The 16527-nt window shown below is 41.4% G+C and overlaps 1 protein-coding gene across 1 annotated transcript; it reads left to right on the top strand.

Moving 5' to 3' along the window:
* Positions 1–369: 369 nt before the first annotated feature.
* Positions 370–16206, top strand: SERPINB5 (serpin family B member 5). The gene is made up of 7 exons (XM_009967516.3): positions 370–533; positions 6227–6401; positions 9098–9235; positions 10303–10420; positions 11804–11946; positions 13422–13589; positions 14678–16206. The coding sequence occupies exons 2-7, from the start codon at positions 6228–6230 to the stop codon at positions 15068–15070; spliced, it is 1134 nt and encodes a 377-aa protein (XP_009965818.2). The 5' UTR covers positions 370–533; position 6227; the 3' UTR covers positions 15071–16206.
* The last annotated feature ends 321 nt before the right edge of the window (positions 16207–16527 follow it).

The raw sequence follows: 16527 nt of genomic DNA, 5'->3' as shown, positions 1-16527 counted from the left end.
CCCAGCCACGCACTCCTACACGTTTTGGTTGTCTTCCTGGGTGTCTTTTTCACAATTACAAGTTTTCTGCAACTAGCGGCAATTCCAATGTAACTTGGAGTACTGGTTTTGCTCAGAAGGACTTTTAATTGCTCCTCCACTTCTGTATTCTCTCATTCGTAGTCTTCGTTCATTCTTGTCTGGTGCCTTTTGTACTGTGCTTGCTGAAGGCAACACACAAAGGCTGCTCTTTCCTGCCAGAGCTTGTTGTTGTCTTCAGTAGCTGGGCAGGCACAGACAACTCTGGTGTGAGTCATTTTGCTCCTCCAGTGTAGGAGTTGCCATGAAGAATGATTAAGGGAGGGGGGGGGAAAGAAAGCAAGAGTGAGAGGGAGTGTGTGTGTGCACAAATTAAGGTTGGGAAAGTGGGAGTGGTGTCAATGAGCAGGCAAGCTAACAGAGTCCTCTGCTCAGCAAGGTTTCACCACAGGTAGCTAGTTCTTCGTGCTGTACCAATTTAATTGATTCCTTTACCAGGATTGTAGCCTTGCAAAGTAAGTACAGTTTTTTTTTTCTTCCTCTGATACTTTAATCAATGACTAACTAATAGTTAAGAAATCTCCATTGTGGAACATAATCGCATAGAGGGAGTGGGATAAGGAAATTGGTACAAAAACCTATCATGTGGAATTAAAGGAGCAAAAAAGCTTTCCCAAATTACAATGTTTTGTTTTTATTCCAAAACTGCTGCTTTTGCTATGCTATATTTCTTCCACCTGAAAAGGTTAATTGGAAGCGGTGAATAGAATCTGGCAGGTGAGACAGCAAGGACATTAAGAATTATTAAAATGTGGTGGTTTATTGCAAATGGCTTTCCCCATATCAGAAAAAGCAGGTTGTGTATGATGCCATGAAAATGCTCCATGTGTCAAAACAGTATTTAGACTGTTTTGTATGTCTCTGTTATAGAGGAGTATTCCTCTCATTTTCTGCAGAGGTGTGTACACTCTGCTCTGTTTGCTCTGCATTATTAATCAAGTGACTAACCCACACTTGTTTAAAGTGAATGGCAGGAACTTACGTCCAGTAATCATGAATTTATTTTCAGTGTGACCATTTAGTTTGAAGAATTCACTGGTTATAGAGGTACAACAAAGCGTATTGCAGTGGCTCGTTTCTCTCTTTCCTTCCTGGAGTGACTTTCCCTGCTATATTGCTGACAGTGCTTTTTCCCCAATCATACAAGACATTCTGGTCCCACACCAGTCTGATGTCTTGCATTCCTCAAATAAATGTGTTGTTGTTGCGTAGCCAGGTAGTCTGCCAGGCAGAGAGGTGTCATTTATGTAGAAGAAAGAAGACTCACAGAAGTCTTTTATTTCCTTGATATTTTGTGTTTGCCAAGTAAGAGCTGAAATGGGGTCATGTTAAATGCTTGAGCTAGTTCCAGATATTAATGCCTCGCTCATGAAACATGCGTGTGGATTGTTTCATATCAGTTGTCCTCTCGGTGGAAGTTTGTTTGAACTGGAGAGAGACTGCAGTGCTGGTGCTCTCAGCTCCTGAGCTGTAAATCCAGTACAGCCCCCCAGCACTGGACAGCCAGCACTGTCCAGGCTTTATCTGCCATAGGTTTCTTCTCCAGGAAGGACTGCTTAACTGAGACAAGAATAAAATAAATACTTGTTCTACTTTATCAGATTATCCCTACCCTATAGCTAACTTGACTTGTCAGACATTTCCACACAGACATTGCTATTCTCCTGATTATATTTTGAAAAGAGAAGCTATATTTAGCTTTTCTCTTAGTAAGCAGATAGTAAACAAAACCTCTCTGTTGTTTTTTGGGGGTTTTGTTTTGTTGTTATTGTTGTTGTTGTTGCATTCAAGAGTGACTAAGTAAAAACGGTGTCTTATACCAATTAACAGGTTTAAATCAGGTTTTTCTAAACTGGTTCAGTAGCCTTTCAGCTCCCTTCTGTATCTGAAAGTGTTTCTCTAACACTGTGGCAGAGTCACAGTTTTAAGCAAAGCTGGGTGGATCACAAGCTACCTGTGCTTAGAAGATGCCCCAGTGCCGCGGGCCTCCCTGGAAATGCTGACATACCGCTTTCCTGGGAAAGGAGAGACTCAACAAGAACCCATGCAGCAGGCCTTTTTAAAATTTCATTTTCAATTTTTTGACTCCTCCCTGTTTGAGGGTTCCCTGTGATTACTGACTAAGGAGCTGCTCCCTGATTTCTAAGACTGTTAGTGGACAGCTAATGGGCTTTCCTCTTGATGGGAGCTTCAGCCTTTCTCACTTGAGTGGAACTGGCTTTAATGGATTCACAGGGCTTGGGATGCTCAAGGCTTTAACAACATTTAAGATTCTGTAGTTTTTAATACCGTAAATTCTTTTCAAGAATATGAATGGCATGAGCTCCTAAATATCATACGTTATTAATAAGTTTAGCATAAAAAACCTGACTGACCAGGTGCGGTTGAAAAGCATGGTGGAATAGAGATTATTATTTGCTATCCAGCCCATTATTCAAGGTTAAGGGTGAAACTGAGCTTTTTTCCCAAGAAAATGCCCTGAATGGTCATTATTTCAATAGTAGCATTACAAGAAAGAAATTATAAGAATGGAGAGCTTTACCACTGCCAGAAATAGTTTCACTCAGCACAAAAGAAGCTTTGACAGTATCAGCAATTACTGAATGAGCAAAAGATAAATAAAAGTTTCACCATGAAATACCTCCCATTTTCCTCACTGAAAAGGAACATTGAAACTTTGTAGAAAATGATTCAACGTGAACAGTATCAGTTACCAACAAGGTCAGAAGAGTTTTTAAGACATGGTGCAGCTTTTCACTGGCATAAAGAAGAAGATTTTCATTCAATTTTGAAAATTTCCTATTTTGTTTTCTTTGAATCACTTGTAACTCAAGGAAGCAAAACACTGGTACACATACATGTCTTAAAATCACCCTGGGTTTGCCAATATAACTGAAAATACCAATGTTAGAATGTCAGCATAGCATTTGCAATATTAAGCCAGAAAGGAACACGAAGTATTTTTAAGCAGTTATGGTTACATATTGATTATTAGCCTGTAGGGAAGATCCAGAGGCCTAAATAGAATAATATCAGGCCATCCAGCACTAAAGAATGGTGTTCTATCCCACTAACAAATAAGATTTTTTTTTTTTCAGGTGAACCGTATGCCTCATTCTGCATTGTGAGATTCTTCATATAGGTTGTCTTCTTGAGGGTAGTAGGTGTTGAATGACACATTCTTGGTTCCCTGGGTAATTTTCCACCAGCTCCTCAGTAAGAAATACCTGGGAAACTGGTATTTGCCCCAAATCTTCAGATTTTATCTGCGAGGCAGGCAGAGGGAGAGAGTGAAGGAGATGAAGTATACATAGGTATTGTGTGTTCATTTATGAATGGTTGAGTTCATAGAAAAGATAAGATAGGTAGCCTGTGCAAGGGAGTTTATTTAAGACATGCACAGGCATAAAGCTGCACGTCTGTGATGAGCAACTGCAGAGAGGCAGTTTAAAGGATGATTCTACATTTGGTCCTTTGCCGTGCTGTTCCAAGTTACTCCCTCATCAACAGTCTCAGTCCTTCAGATTTGTTTTAACTGTCTTCTGCCACTGTTCTGCTGAAAGCTCTCCTCCTTCAAGGTGTGTGCTGGCAAGCTTGGCTTTTCTGCTAATTAGTTGCTTTCATGTGTGAGAAATTGTGACTACATAAATGAGAGAGACAGTTGCAGTGCTGGGCTGGCACTTAGTTCTCCCTTTACACCCATAAGATCTCTGAGATGCATTTCTTTAACCTCACTCTGACACCATCTCGGCGCTGGCTGACACTGAGATGGAATCTCACATGGACCATCTCCCTTTTCCGAGCAGCTGATGGGTGCTGCCAGGCTATTGGAAGATGGACATATCTGGCCAGACCCATTCTGAATTCAGGATTCTGGCAAAGCCTCTAGATGTTGCAGAGCATATGCTATATTTTTATGTGGGGATGACTTTCTTCAGTGATATATATTTAATGTTTTCCCTCTTCAAGACAAATTTCTTTTTTTTTTTTTTTCCTCTGGGAGGGGATTTGTTAGCAAACAATTTGTTGCTAATACCAACAGTCAGAATATTTTGCAAGTGCAGTGCTGATTAGGTGTGCTTGTCAAACATGGATTTAAAAAGCCTTGGGTTTATGCCAGTGTCTTTTTTTTTTTTTTACTGAATTAGATTGTGCAATGCATTTCAGTAACCTTTTATAGAGCATCTTTTAGCCCAAAAAGAACCTGTTGCCAGATAAACCAGTTGCCTTATCAAATAGATCCAAGAATGTGTACAGGTTTATTAAAATAAAGGCATTTATTTTGTTAAAGGCCTTTTCTAATTAAACAGGCCTTTTGAGTAAATCAAAGTGTTTTCTCTACCATGTCATGGGCAAATTGTGCACCTGTCCCGTTGCTCCCATAAAAATGTATAAATACCAGAGATCACTTGGAAGCCACTCATTACTGTCAAGTACCACAACTGCTCCACAGCACCTGTACAACGGTGTCAGATGTTCAGCTAAGTTTGGGCAGTGTGACGCATGCACTCACAGAGGAGGTTGTTCTGATTCAGAATGCCTTTCCAAACCGGGATGAGAGTGAACAGTCACCTTGCTGGAGACGGTTCCCCGCCCACACGTTCCCTCCTCCGCTTTCTGTCTTCTTGTACCTTTCTGCTCTCACTCACTGAGATCTTTCCTGGCTAGGATGCAAATGATATGAACTATGTAAGTAAATGTTTGAGACTTCAGTATCAAGTAGTCAGTTATTGGAGAGAAATCCCTGTCCTTAAGGTGTTACTCAAAAGATTAACAAACCTCCTACAAATGTAAGAAATAACTGACTTTCCTTTTCATAATAGGGTAAAATAGGACCCCTAGATCTTCAGTGTCAGAACCTGAACTGCAAATGAAGATAGGTACATATCAGGATAAGAACACACTTTTTAAAATCACCCCTCCACACCATATTTATTCCACTATTTTGCCATTTTCCCCGGAGAGAGCAAATTCTGGAGACACTTTTTAGGTTCTGTGTGAAATCTTATGCCTTTTGAAGTTTTTCCCAATATTAATCTTTTCCATTTCCCTTCTGTCTCTGTCAATTGCTTTGGTGGAGCTGTTCAACAACAATTTTAACAGATTGAGGGTTTTTTTTAGGGATACTTGATATTGGGGGCAGAGTAGTGTCAAATCCACTATGCCAAAGGGGTCATCTTCTGTGTGCTTTGCTGGTCTAAAGCCAGACTTGTGCTATTGACTGAAATTCCATGGTTCACCCTTGTTAGCTTGAGTCTACACAAATGTGCTTACACCAAAGTGCAATTTCAGGTATGTGGAAGCAGTCTGGAAAAGGGGAATACTCTGGCTTTCCCAGAGCATGGACTGCATCAACTGTCCCTTGGGCACCACCCTTCCCATTCCTGACTGCACAGATCATCTAAAAGCCCTGTGGCAATTGCAGTTATTAAGAATGGCTAGGAAAATATTTGCAGTTAAAACAGTGTAAGTGATGAGTGGGCACACAGCAGTATTTATTTAGGAGGCATCCTTTAAGTTTCTAGGGTAATCTCAACCTACAGGACGAGACAGCTTTCTGGAGACTTCTAGCAAGGCTAGGGAGAATGGGGAATCATCCCTTAGAGGAAGGACATATACCAAAGCTAAAGCTTTAATTAACAATTAGCCATGAAGCAAGAGACAGGAAAGATCATGAGACTATTAAAGGCCTGTCTGAGAGCCAGGAGAGCCCAGAGCATAGGCGAAGTACCTTATAAGTTGGCACATTTTAAGAGTATCAATTAAAAACAGATTAAATTCATATGTGGTCCAATTTGACTCGATATGCGTGGGTCACCGTGACCTACCCAGATTTCCCCAATTGCTTCTGGTAATACTGGCTTCATGTAACACATGGCATTGCCAGCTGTCACTTGAAGATGAGAACTATTACTGAACCACTTGCATTTCCTTGGTTGGACATGGATGAGACCTTCCCTGCTCCTCAGGGACTGCCAATGTGCTCTGAAGCTGAGTGGGCTTGGTCAGGCCCTCCTCTCCCTGAAGGTTCAAGCTGCCCAGTCCCCACACTGGTGTCCAGCCCCCTTCAGTGCTCTGACCCAGTCCCACCACAGTAGGAGCTAGAGTTACACTCTGAGTCATCTCTCTTTTGCCTTTTCTGTTTCAGGATGACAATGGACGCTCTGCAACTAGCGAACACTGCCTTTGCAGTTGATATGTTCAAAAAACTATGTGAGAAGGACAAAACAGCCAATATTATTTTTGCCCCACTGTGTACTTCAACGTCTCTGGCTCTGGCATATAAAGCTACAAAAGGTGATACTGCAGACCAAATGAAACAGGTAAGATGTCAGCATCCTGTTCCATGGCTGCAAAATTATATGGCTGTCGGAGGTGGCTTTCTTATTTATTCTTATTAATATTCAGCTGGATGTCTGGTTCCCTTGTAAGCCAGGCTGCAAACCGTCCATCTGAAATTCCCGAACAGTTCCACATTCCATGGTCCCACAGAGTAAAAGAGCTTGAAAATCTGGCATAAAGAAAAAGCTTTCTCAAGTGTATAAAAGATTGAAGGGAACGTGGCAGAGTCCTCAACTGTTGCATTAAAGTCATGTTTCCTTTTAGTGTGGTGTTGATTGTGGCTGCAAGTCACAGTCCAGATCACTGCACTTTCTTTTCATTATTCAGGAATGCCTAAGCTTTATAGAATTGGAAATATTTTTGCCATATTCTGTCAGCAGCAAGTATGCTTACCAGCCCTGTCACTGACATTCCCCCTTTCTCCTGCCATATCTCTAAGAGGAGGTGGATGCCACAGAGGAGGGCACAACTTCAACCATGTTTCTCCTTACAGTCAGCTCATGGTGTTTAGGGGGTTTCCAATATCATGATGCAGCATGGCAGTCATGATGCAATCAGTTTATCAAACTTACCCTGTGGTGCAGTGGCAGCCTTGCAGCCTCATCTGCTGCATCTGTGTAAGCAGAGATTTGTGTAGTTCATTTTTATCTCAGTGAGGGTGCCCACGGTTTCTGCAGATACCTAAACGTGGGTGAGAAGCAAATTCAGTATGCATTTATATGCAGATTATCACCTGGCTCTGAGGGATGTTGTACATATTTAAATATATTTTCCCTCCTTTGGGAATTCCTCCCTGTACTTCCCCATTCACTGGAGATACCCTCAAGCACAGCCTCCCATGCCCCGACTCATGCCACAAATTACAATGAGTCTTGTGCTATTCACAGAGCTGCACAGCAATATATCCATGAAGATCTTCCAGGTATTGCAGATCTTTCCAAACAGCATTGTTATTTTAAAAAAAAAAATTAAATTAACTCTAGATTATTTTTTTTTAATTTATTTAAATGACACCGTATAGCTTCCCCACCATTTCAAAATTCAGGCGTTGTCTTTCTGGGGGGAGAGTTCAAAATATTAACCTACCCTTAATTTTGTTTTCACTTGTGTCTGCAATTTGCTTTGAACCATCCTGTACTAAGTTAGTGCACACATCCACAAATGGAGCTCTGTTACACAAGCGAGTTTATGTTTCATATTTCTCAAGTGCTATATAAGAAGTGCTGACTACAGATACTAAGGAAAACCTGGTATGTTTTAAAATGTAATATTTCCTATTTTCCACGCCTGTTCTAGCTTCTGCCTGCCCCTGAGTTCATGCTTGGGTTTTAACTACTAGGTACAAAAAGAGCCAGACTGTCAGTCTTACTCTGGAGTATCAGTTAGCAAACTTGTACTGAAAGCCCTCCCAAGTAGAAAAGTTGCAGTAGAGTAGCTTTCTCCCCAGACATAGTTTCCAGGCACAGAAGCTTTCTGCATTTAACATGCTAAGAAATAAAACTGTTGGAGGAAAATTAAATAAATTGAGAAAGTTGTTTCTGAGGAAGTGACTGTGGAGTTTGGCTGAGCCGTGCTGGTGCTGTATCCTCGGGAGCTTATTTCCTTCTGCTCCCACTGAGCAAGGAGAGGGGAGGACACAGAGGGGTGGCTAAGGCAGTGCAGCAATCTGTTGTGTCTGTGAAGATAGGATGTGGAGAAAGAGAGGGAGTGAAGGACAAAGGGAAAAAAAGGTCGTTAGCGCCTGCTACGCTTCATGTGGGTATTTGAGACAAGCGAGGAGTGCTGGGCAGGCTGTCTGTAATGAAACAGCCACCATCAAAGACCTTGTAATCAGTAGGCGTTAGAAGTTCAATCCACATTTACAGGGTTATTTTCAAACAGAACCAGCAGTAACCTCTCACTTCTGGTGCCCAAAAGCAACGAGTTTTAGTGCACCCCAGAACTTCCTAGTACTTGACTTGTCATTCCCAGGCACTAGAAGTTCAATTCATATTTACAAGGTTAATTTCAAACAAAGCCAGCAGTAACCTCTCACCTCTGGAGACTAAAAGCAGTGAGTATTAGGGCACCCCAGAATTTCCTGCTACTGGACTCATCATTCCCAGGGGCTGGGAGGCAGCCATGTGTGGGTCAGCAGCCCTACCTCCAGCTCGCACTTTGTCCACCAAAACAGACGTAGTTATCTGATCAATTTTTGCTGAAATATCATGTGATGTCATGTATCAGTCACAGCAATCAGAAAACTTGATGATCTGTTAAGCATTTTTAAAGGTGTAGCCCTCTTGTAGAAAGGAGATTAACTGGGACCCTGTGGCTTAAAAGCTCCAGGTTTTTGGATGGAAATGTAACTTCGGTGAAAACATTATGACTCCATACTAATCAACTAAGCTACATCACCAGCAAGAACAGCTCTGTTGATTTATTTGGACTGTTCACAGGAAAGAAATGCGTTTGGTTAAAGTTCTGGTAGGATCAGGTTTTTCAATTTATGTGAGACTGCCAAATAAATAAATTATTTTTAAGTTACAGCAGCCAGAAGTTGTGTTGTTAGCTTAAATACGAAAAGCCACAGCTCTGATCACAAACTAGCATCATTTTTTGCTAAACTGTTAGAAATGTTTAGATAATAATAATAATAAAAAAAGATGCTTAGCATTTTATTATGTTTGTTTAACAGGTACTCCATTTACAAGATGTCAAAGATGTTTCTTTTGGGTTTCAAACAGTAACTTCAGATGTTTCCAAACTCAGCTCATTCTTTGCACTGAAAATGGTCAAAAGGCTCTTTGTAGACAAGTCTCTTAATCCTACCACAGTAAGTACTACAGAAAAGCCCTGGTGCTATGAATTGCTTGGCCAGCATGTTGATGGGTTGTGGTGTCAGACTGCAATGTTATTTAAAATAAATTCTTTTACTTTTGGCTGTTACTTGACTGGACTTGGATGATGAACAACATAATATTCTCTGCTGCCATAAAAGTTTGTAGGAGGATGGATGAGTGTGCTGCTTGACCCCAAGCTATGCAACTATTACAACACTTCTAATTCTTTCATTAATATGCTTTAGGTCGGTAGCTCAGTAGTTTTTGAATGCAACATAACTTCAGTGCCACATCAAGGTCTTTGCATTGTAAGTATGAGTGAAAAGCAGTTTAAAAAGAGTTGGCGGTGCAACTGTGTGTCTAGTTCACACACCCAAGTAATTGCTGCATAACTGGTAGTTTTCTTAATCTGTCTGAGGAGGCAGAAGCCTGACTACTGAAACAACACAAGTGAGGAAGGTGATGTTTGGTCTTATAACATATGGACCTTGCAAATAACTGAGAAAAAATGTTATGTGGTGGTTTGTTTTTTTTTCCCAAAGTTGCCTTTGAATAGGGCCCCAGGCAAGGACAACATCAGCCTAAAACTGATGTTTCAGAAAACTCAGCATGGTTAAATGATTCTGTGATCAGATTGCCCGCTGTTCAGCCTCTGCTACAGCAAAGGCCACTACCCATCCCCATCAATAAACATCTCATCTGGTGAGGACAGATGGTATGAGCAGCCTGTGGCCTTTATCTCAGTCCGCTCTCTTATCCAGGCCTGGACTGAGGGTTTTTTATCCTTTCAAACTCTGGGAACGTGGTCACTCTTGCAATACCAAAGTTACTTTAGCTGCTGCTGTAACACCACTGGGCTGAAGACAACCTTGGGAGCAATGTGCTGAAATCAGCTGTGCGTCCTGGTTGTCACCCACCCTTATTTAATAGCTGTCCATCATAATAAACTCCCCAACTACCCTGTGGTGAAGCTTGGGATTCTGATGTTTCAGGCTCTGTAAAGAGCCATCAAGTGGATGGCATTTAACCAAGGATGACTTTGGTACCTTGTGTCTTCCAGGACTTTGTCAACTCCACAAAGAGGCCTTTTCCATCTGAGCTGGAATTAGTGGAGTTCAAAGAAAAAACTGAGGAAACTCGGCAGAAGATCAACAAATCTCTTTCAGAGCTGACTGATGGTGAGTACAGCTTTACTTTGGGGATGCTGTTTGCCTCTTTGGAGAAAGAGAACTTTGTCCTTATGACACTTCTTTACTAATGCTTTTAGAAGTAAATATGAAGTGAAAGCAAGGGGACCAGACCTACTATTTGGATTCAAGACGATTAGCAATGTCAGCCTGTTTTGAAATCAATAACTTCACTACAGCAGCATTTCTGAAGGTGGAAATGTGAGACAGACCTTGCAATTAGCTTTGGAGAAACCTGCTCACCCTGGCTGCAGCAGAACAGTTTGGGAGAATGACAGCTCCTGGCTGTGGAGATTTACAAACATCTGACATCAATACATTGAGGCCAGGACCTGGTTTCCTTGAAAAGTTTTTTTTGTAATAGGAAGACCTCTCTGGACTCTGACTTTCCGGCTGTTAATTAAAAGCTCAGCCTAGCTCAGCTCAGATGCTTTTGCCAGCAAGGGTGCCACAAGCAGATGTGCGTCTCTTACTTGCCCTCCTGTAGAAGCGGGGGTGCGGGCACTTTCCCCGCACCAGCTACTGGACCGAGTCGCAGGAGATGCTCACTGGTGACCGTGAGGGTTCCTGGGCAGAGCCTGCCCAATCTGTGGGGGCAGAGGTCCAGCCCTGGCCCCCACGAGCTCCCAGCACCCATAACGGGGCCTGTCTGCAGCTCTGGGGGCGGTTGCTGCCTCTTGCCCTTGTGTGGTGCGAGAATGAAAACAGGGGTGCGTGAGTCTGGACCTTCCCAGTCTGGCACTGGTGCCCATGTGGCAGCACCTTGCCCTGCCTCTGCAATTTGTGCATGAAGGCAGGACTTGCCTCCCCAGTGCTCTGAATCCAGTGACTTTTATAGCAGTGCTTGAACGGGTCTAAACCAGAGTGAGCGGGGAACAACATTTCCATATTCTTTTTGAAGTCTCTAGCAGCATTTACTTATGAACTGCAATCGGAGCAGCAGAGTTTTTTTATTCTGTTATCTCATTCTCATATATCAGTCTAGAAATGAGTAGTTGCTAATCTGAAACTTCCCTTTCAAGTCTTGCTCTCCAAATGACAAATGTTTTTTCGCTTACACCTGTTGAATGTCGCTGAAAATTCAGTACCTTCTTTACTGAACAAAAGCAGTAGGTATATTTTTGATTCCATGCTATATAAGCCAAGAAAACATTTGGAAGATCTGCACTGATCCCAAATCCCATTTCAAACATTAAGCTACAGTTTTAAGTAAGTGCTTCCTTTTGGAATTTTCTATTAGAATTAAAATCTCTTATTGATGAGGTACAGGACACAGATTTTTTAATTCAGTGAAATGTTTCCATATTTAGTGGAAGCAAATGATATACTGATAATGTATTGTTGTATTAACAACCATCTTAAACCCGTTCACAGGCAAAATGGAGACTATTTTGAATGAGGATAGTGTAAATGACCAGACTCAGATCCTCCTAGTTAATGCAGCTTATTTTGTCACAAACTGGATGAAGAAGTTCCCAGAGGCAGAGGTCAAAGAATGTCCTTTTAAACTCAACAAGGTATGTTCTGAAAAAAATAGAGTGCTGTTTCCACTCAAGAAAATGCAAACTTTGAGCTACAGAAATCCCAACAAGAGAAAATGAGAAATGTTTATTATTACCACGTCATTCTTAGACTCTATCTAAACCTATATGCTGTTTCAAGGGTCCCTAAACCAGTGTGCTTGTTGCGTTTTAAAACTTTGCTTGTGCTTTCACATCCATCTTTCAGTGGCCCACTGTGAAAACAGACTGTTCTGTTACTATATTTAGACAACAGGAGCCAAGTACAAATGATCAGAAGCAGCCATTGCCTACAAGGAGGTGCACATTCTCACGGTTAGCTTCTTCCAAGAGATTGGAACCTCTGGTACAGGCTGCATCCCAAAACCAGCAGGGCGAAGCACAAAACATTGCATTTCTCGTGGTCACAGAGCTAGTGAAACATCTACACCCGTGGGGCTCTCTCTGAGTATACTCCTCAGGTGCCCTGAGCCTCTTCAGGGACGGTGCCCCGTCAATCTCCCACCTCCCAGTCAGGCTCAGGATGGCAGCCCTCTGCACATCAGCCCTGCTTAGCCACGAGGTCCAAGTGGGTGCAGCACCCGTGGCCGTTGTCTTCAGGAATCTGTGACCAGTGATGAACATTGTGTTCAGACAGTCAGTTTTAAACCAAGATGAAAATATGGGCAGCACGTGTGGGATAAAGAGATTATACTCCAGATCTATACATACATACATATACATATATATATGTGCATGAGAAAAGTTGGAGTTTCAGGTTCACTGAAAATATTAATAAATTACCACTTCAGCCAACAGTTTCAGCTGAAAAAGTTTTAAAAATCATACAATACAATCAACACTAAAAATTTGAAGTGAAACATCTCAAGTTTTTTTTTTTTTTTTTTTTCTAAAGTAACTTTTTTCTACTGAATTTGAACTTTAAATGAGTTTCCAGGTAATCAGAACAGTTCGTAAATCTTCCCCATGAAATAAGGAGTTTTATTTTGTTTTGTTTCATTCATTAAAAGCAAAGACATACGGATTTAGGTAAGCCTGAAATATTTCTTCTTATTATTTCAGCTCCTGAACCAAAATCTCAATTATTCATATGAACAGCTTGACCTTCACTCTTGAGATGTGCTCAGTGCTTGACACATGTTGGCACTATGATGCCCTGTAGACAGTGCAGTTTGTAGCACTCGGTGAAACAGGCACGAAGGGCCACTGATATTAGGTAGATTTCTCCTTCAAGGCACATCCCCAATATGTTGCTATTGTATTAGAAGTCTGTTCCACTTTTCTTTGGAAAGCTCCCTACTGTAAAAAGCCAACAAGGTCTCACACAGCTGGTTTCATTACCTATGAAACTCAACAAATTCTCTGGTGGTACCTCAATGCACCACTTCCATGCAAGCTTACAAACTTTTCTTTCTTGCCATTTTATTTGTGGATTAAAAGAAATGCTAGATTATTTCCTCTGTCTTTTGCAGACTGAAACAAAACCAGTACAGATGATGAATCTGGAAGCTACTTTTTGCCTGGGCTATGTAAAAGAATTAAATGTTGCGATCCTTGAGCTTCCATGCCTTAACAAACATATAAGCATGCTCATTCTGCTCCCCAAAGAGATTGAAGATGAAACCACTGGCTTGGAGCAGGTGAGAGAAAAAAAATAGAATTGGTATGATGCTTCCCTTGGAAACAATCTGCTGATAGTGCCACATGCTTATGGAAGATGTTTATTATTTATAATGCTATATAGAAGGAGACAAATAGCAAGTTTCCTGTGAATTTACCTTCTCATTCTGCTTCTCTCTTCCTCATCTCATATTTGTGACATCATTGTTTCTACTGTGGCCAAGTGTGAGGTTGTGAACAAGGCTTTGTTTTACATAGGGTGTGCACAGAAGACAAAGTGCAGAAGGTGTCCATTATGCGCTTTAGGAATCTGCATCAATTTGAAAATCTGGACCCCCAAAGTAATTTTCATCATAAGATTTTTGTTCTTGCTGTAGTAAAGTGCTTAAAGTCATACTTACTGGGTGCCCAGTAACAGTGCTGACATTTACTCTGGTATCCTCATTTTTTTCAGTTGACGTGTATCCGTGGTTTATTTTACTAAGGTTGTACACTTCTCTAAGTTTTAATTTCAGCAGAGGTGCCTGAAAACAAGACATTTTTTATTAAATTCCACATAAATTTGAAAATGAATAAGGCATTTCCTAGAGAACAACTATTTCTTATATCATTTCTCTATGAAAATTTTAGAACATATTTTCACCTCTCTTCAAAGTTTAAGGATTAAGAGACAGATGATCACACAAGTCTCCTTTGTAATTTGCTACAACTAGCCGTAAGTTTTAAGGCAGGAGTAATCTGCCTTTGCAGCTGCAAGGTACTTTTATGCATAGGAATAAATTACAGATCACACATACCTTAAAATGCAAGCAAGGCCTTTCCCAATATAATTTGCTGTGGCTCCAGATTCTGCCTCCAGTTTTTAAAAAATTGCTCAAACAGCTGCATGTTTGATTGAGATCAGGCTCTGGATTTATTGTTTTTTTCTGTCCCAAATACCAGTGATTTCTTTACTCTGTAGGATCAGGAATCAAGACTTTTGGATCTTCCCTTTTGAACTCTTATATTTTTGGGTTTTGATAGGAGTGGGAAGTTCAGGAATGGTCTATTTTTTTTCTCTCTTTTCTTGGACTGCTCACGAATTTCCTTTGTTCCTTTATGTCTTCAGCTAGAAAAGGCACTCACCCCTGAGACGTTGTTACAGTGGACCAATCCCAGCATGATGGCCAACACCAAAGTGAATGTATTTCTTCCAAAGTTTAGTGTGGAAGGTGATTATGACCTGAAGCCACTTCTGGAAAGCCTGGGAATGACAAATGTCTTCAATGAGAGTGCATCAGATTTCTCTGAGATGTGTGAGGCAAAAGGTGTGGTTTTGTCAAAGATCATCCATAAAGTCTCTTTGGAAGTAAATGAACAAGGTGGCGAGTCCCGAGAGGTACCAGGATATCGGATTCTGCAACACAAAGATGAATTTAAAGCTGACCATCCATTTATCTTTTTGTTTAGGCACAACAAAACCCGCAATGTGATTCTTTCAGGCCGATTCTGTTCCCCTTAAGCAGGGCGTATTCATTGTGAAAAAGCACAATTACATTTATGGTGATGCATGTTCCTGTAAAGCTTGGCATCCTGACTATCACCTCTGAAAGGAAATCTGAGAGGTTCATATATCAGCTGGGTAATACAATGTACTCTACATATGCAGCAGAACTAGTTTATCTCCTTATGTTTCATCCCCTTAAGCTGAAGGATTCCCACTGTGAAGAACACATCGTATTTTACGGAGAAGTATCCCAGCCTCAGCGACAAGTATATTTTGTTCCTCCGTGACATCTTTTTCCCGGAACAAAGTGGACTGAGAGCCTGTTTTAGATAGACCAGGAGCTGGAAAGGGCTCTGGGAGGAAGAGCTACATTCCTGCTCCCTAGCCCAACCACTCACCCTCGTGACCCACACTCTGTGGACTCCTAATGCCTAGAAGGGGAAGAGGTGGACGTGTGGTGTGACAGCCCTCCCCTTGTACCTGGCTATGCTCTGCTAGCCCAGGGTGCCCTCCCAGACCCTGCCAGTGCCCAGTGACCCAGTGCCCGAGTTCTGCAGCATAGCTAGGCAATTCAGGCTAGCGGCAGAGCTTGCGTCTCTGAAACAGCAGCTGCACTGAGACCTATGGATGCAAGAGGCAGTAATCATGGTGACAAAATATATGCCCGGAAGACTCCTCAGCGTGAGCTACATCACTGCATAGATGGGGGAGGTTGGACACTGCTGCGTGGGATTTTTTGACTCATTGTCCTTCAGACATGGAAGATAGGACCAGTTCACTGCAGCTGTGAGGAGCCCTGTTGTATATATCCTGAGAAAAAGAACGTTATGCAAGTCTAGGATAGAAAACAGTTGGATTAATACTGGAAGTGCCACACTTTTCATGCAAAGATTATCTGCCATTTCTAGTTCTTGATTCAGCATTAAGGAGACTCCATATAATTACTTAAATGTCTGAGGCATGAAAAAGAAATAAGGACTTCAACTTGAGTAAGATTAACATCGTAATTACCAGTCTCCAAATTCCATATGAAGTCATGGTAATCAGATTTCATTTCTATCTAAAGACTGCCTGCTGCATATGTTCAGTACTAGTTTACCTAATTACTGTTCAAAATAAAACACTATAAAACCCGTGTCAAATGTCTGCAACACCTCCAGCATCAGTCTCTGTGTTCAATCCTGTGTGTTCACTGACACATTTAGTTTGGTAAAAAACTAAATCAATGTCCAGATTGACCTTCTGGACCACATGATGATAGTTCCCAGTAAGGATTACGTTACTAGATGGTCACAGTACACAGAAAATTCAATTATGTATCCTCAAAAAATGGGAGCCTTTTATCTGAGAATTCTTCTTGGTGCTTCAGGCCTGAAAGAAACTGGAAAGAGATTTCTAAATGGGAATATGCAATGCCTAATACGCATAGTACTCTTCTAACGCCAGAGATCAGCGCTGTGGTTATTGTGAAT

Source organism: Tyto alba, unplaced genomic scaffold (genome assembly GCF_018691265.1).
Source record: "Tyto alba isolate M040663 unplaced genomic scaffold, T.alba_DEE_v4.0 Super-Scaffold_48, whole genome shotgun sequence".
In the NCBI taxonomy this organism is placed as follows: Eukaryota; Metazoa; Chordata; class Aves; order Strigiformes; family Tytonidae; genus Tyto; species Tyto alba.
This window is presented reverse-complemented; position numbering and strand designations above follow the sequence as displayed.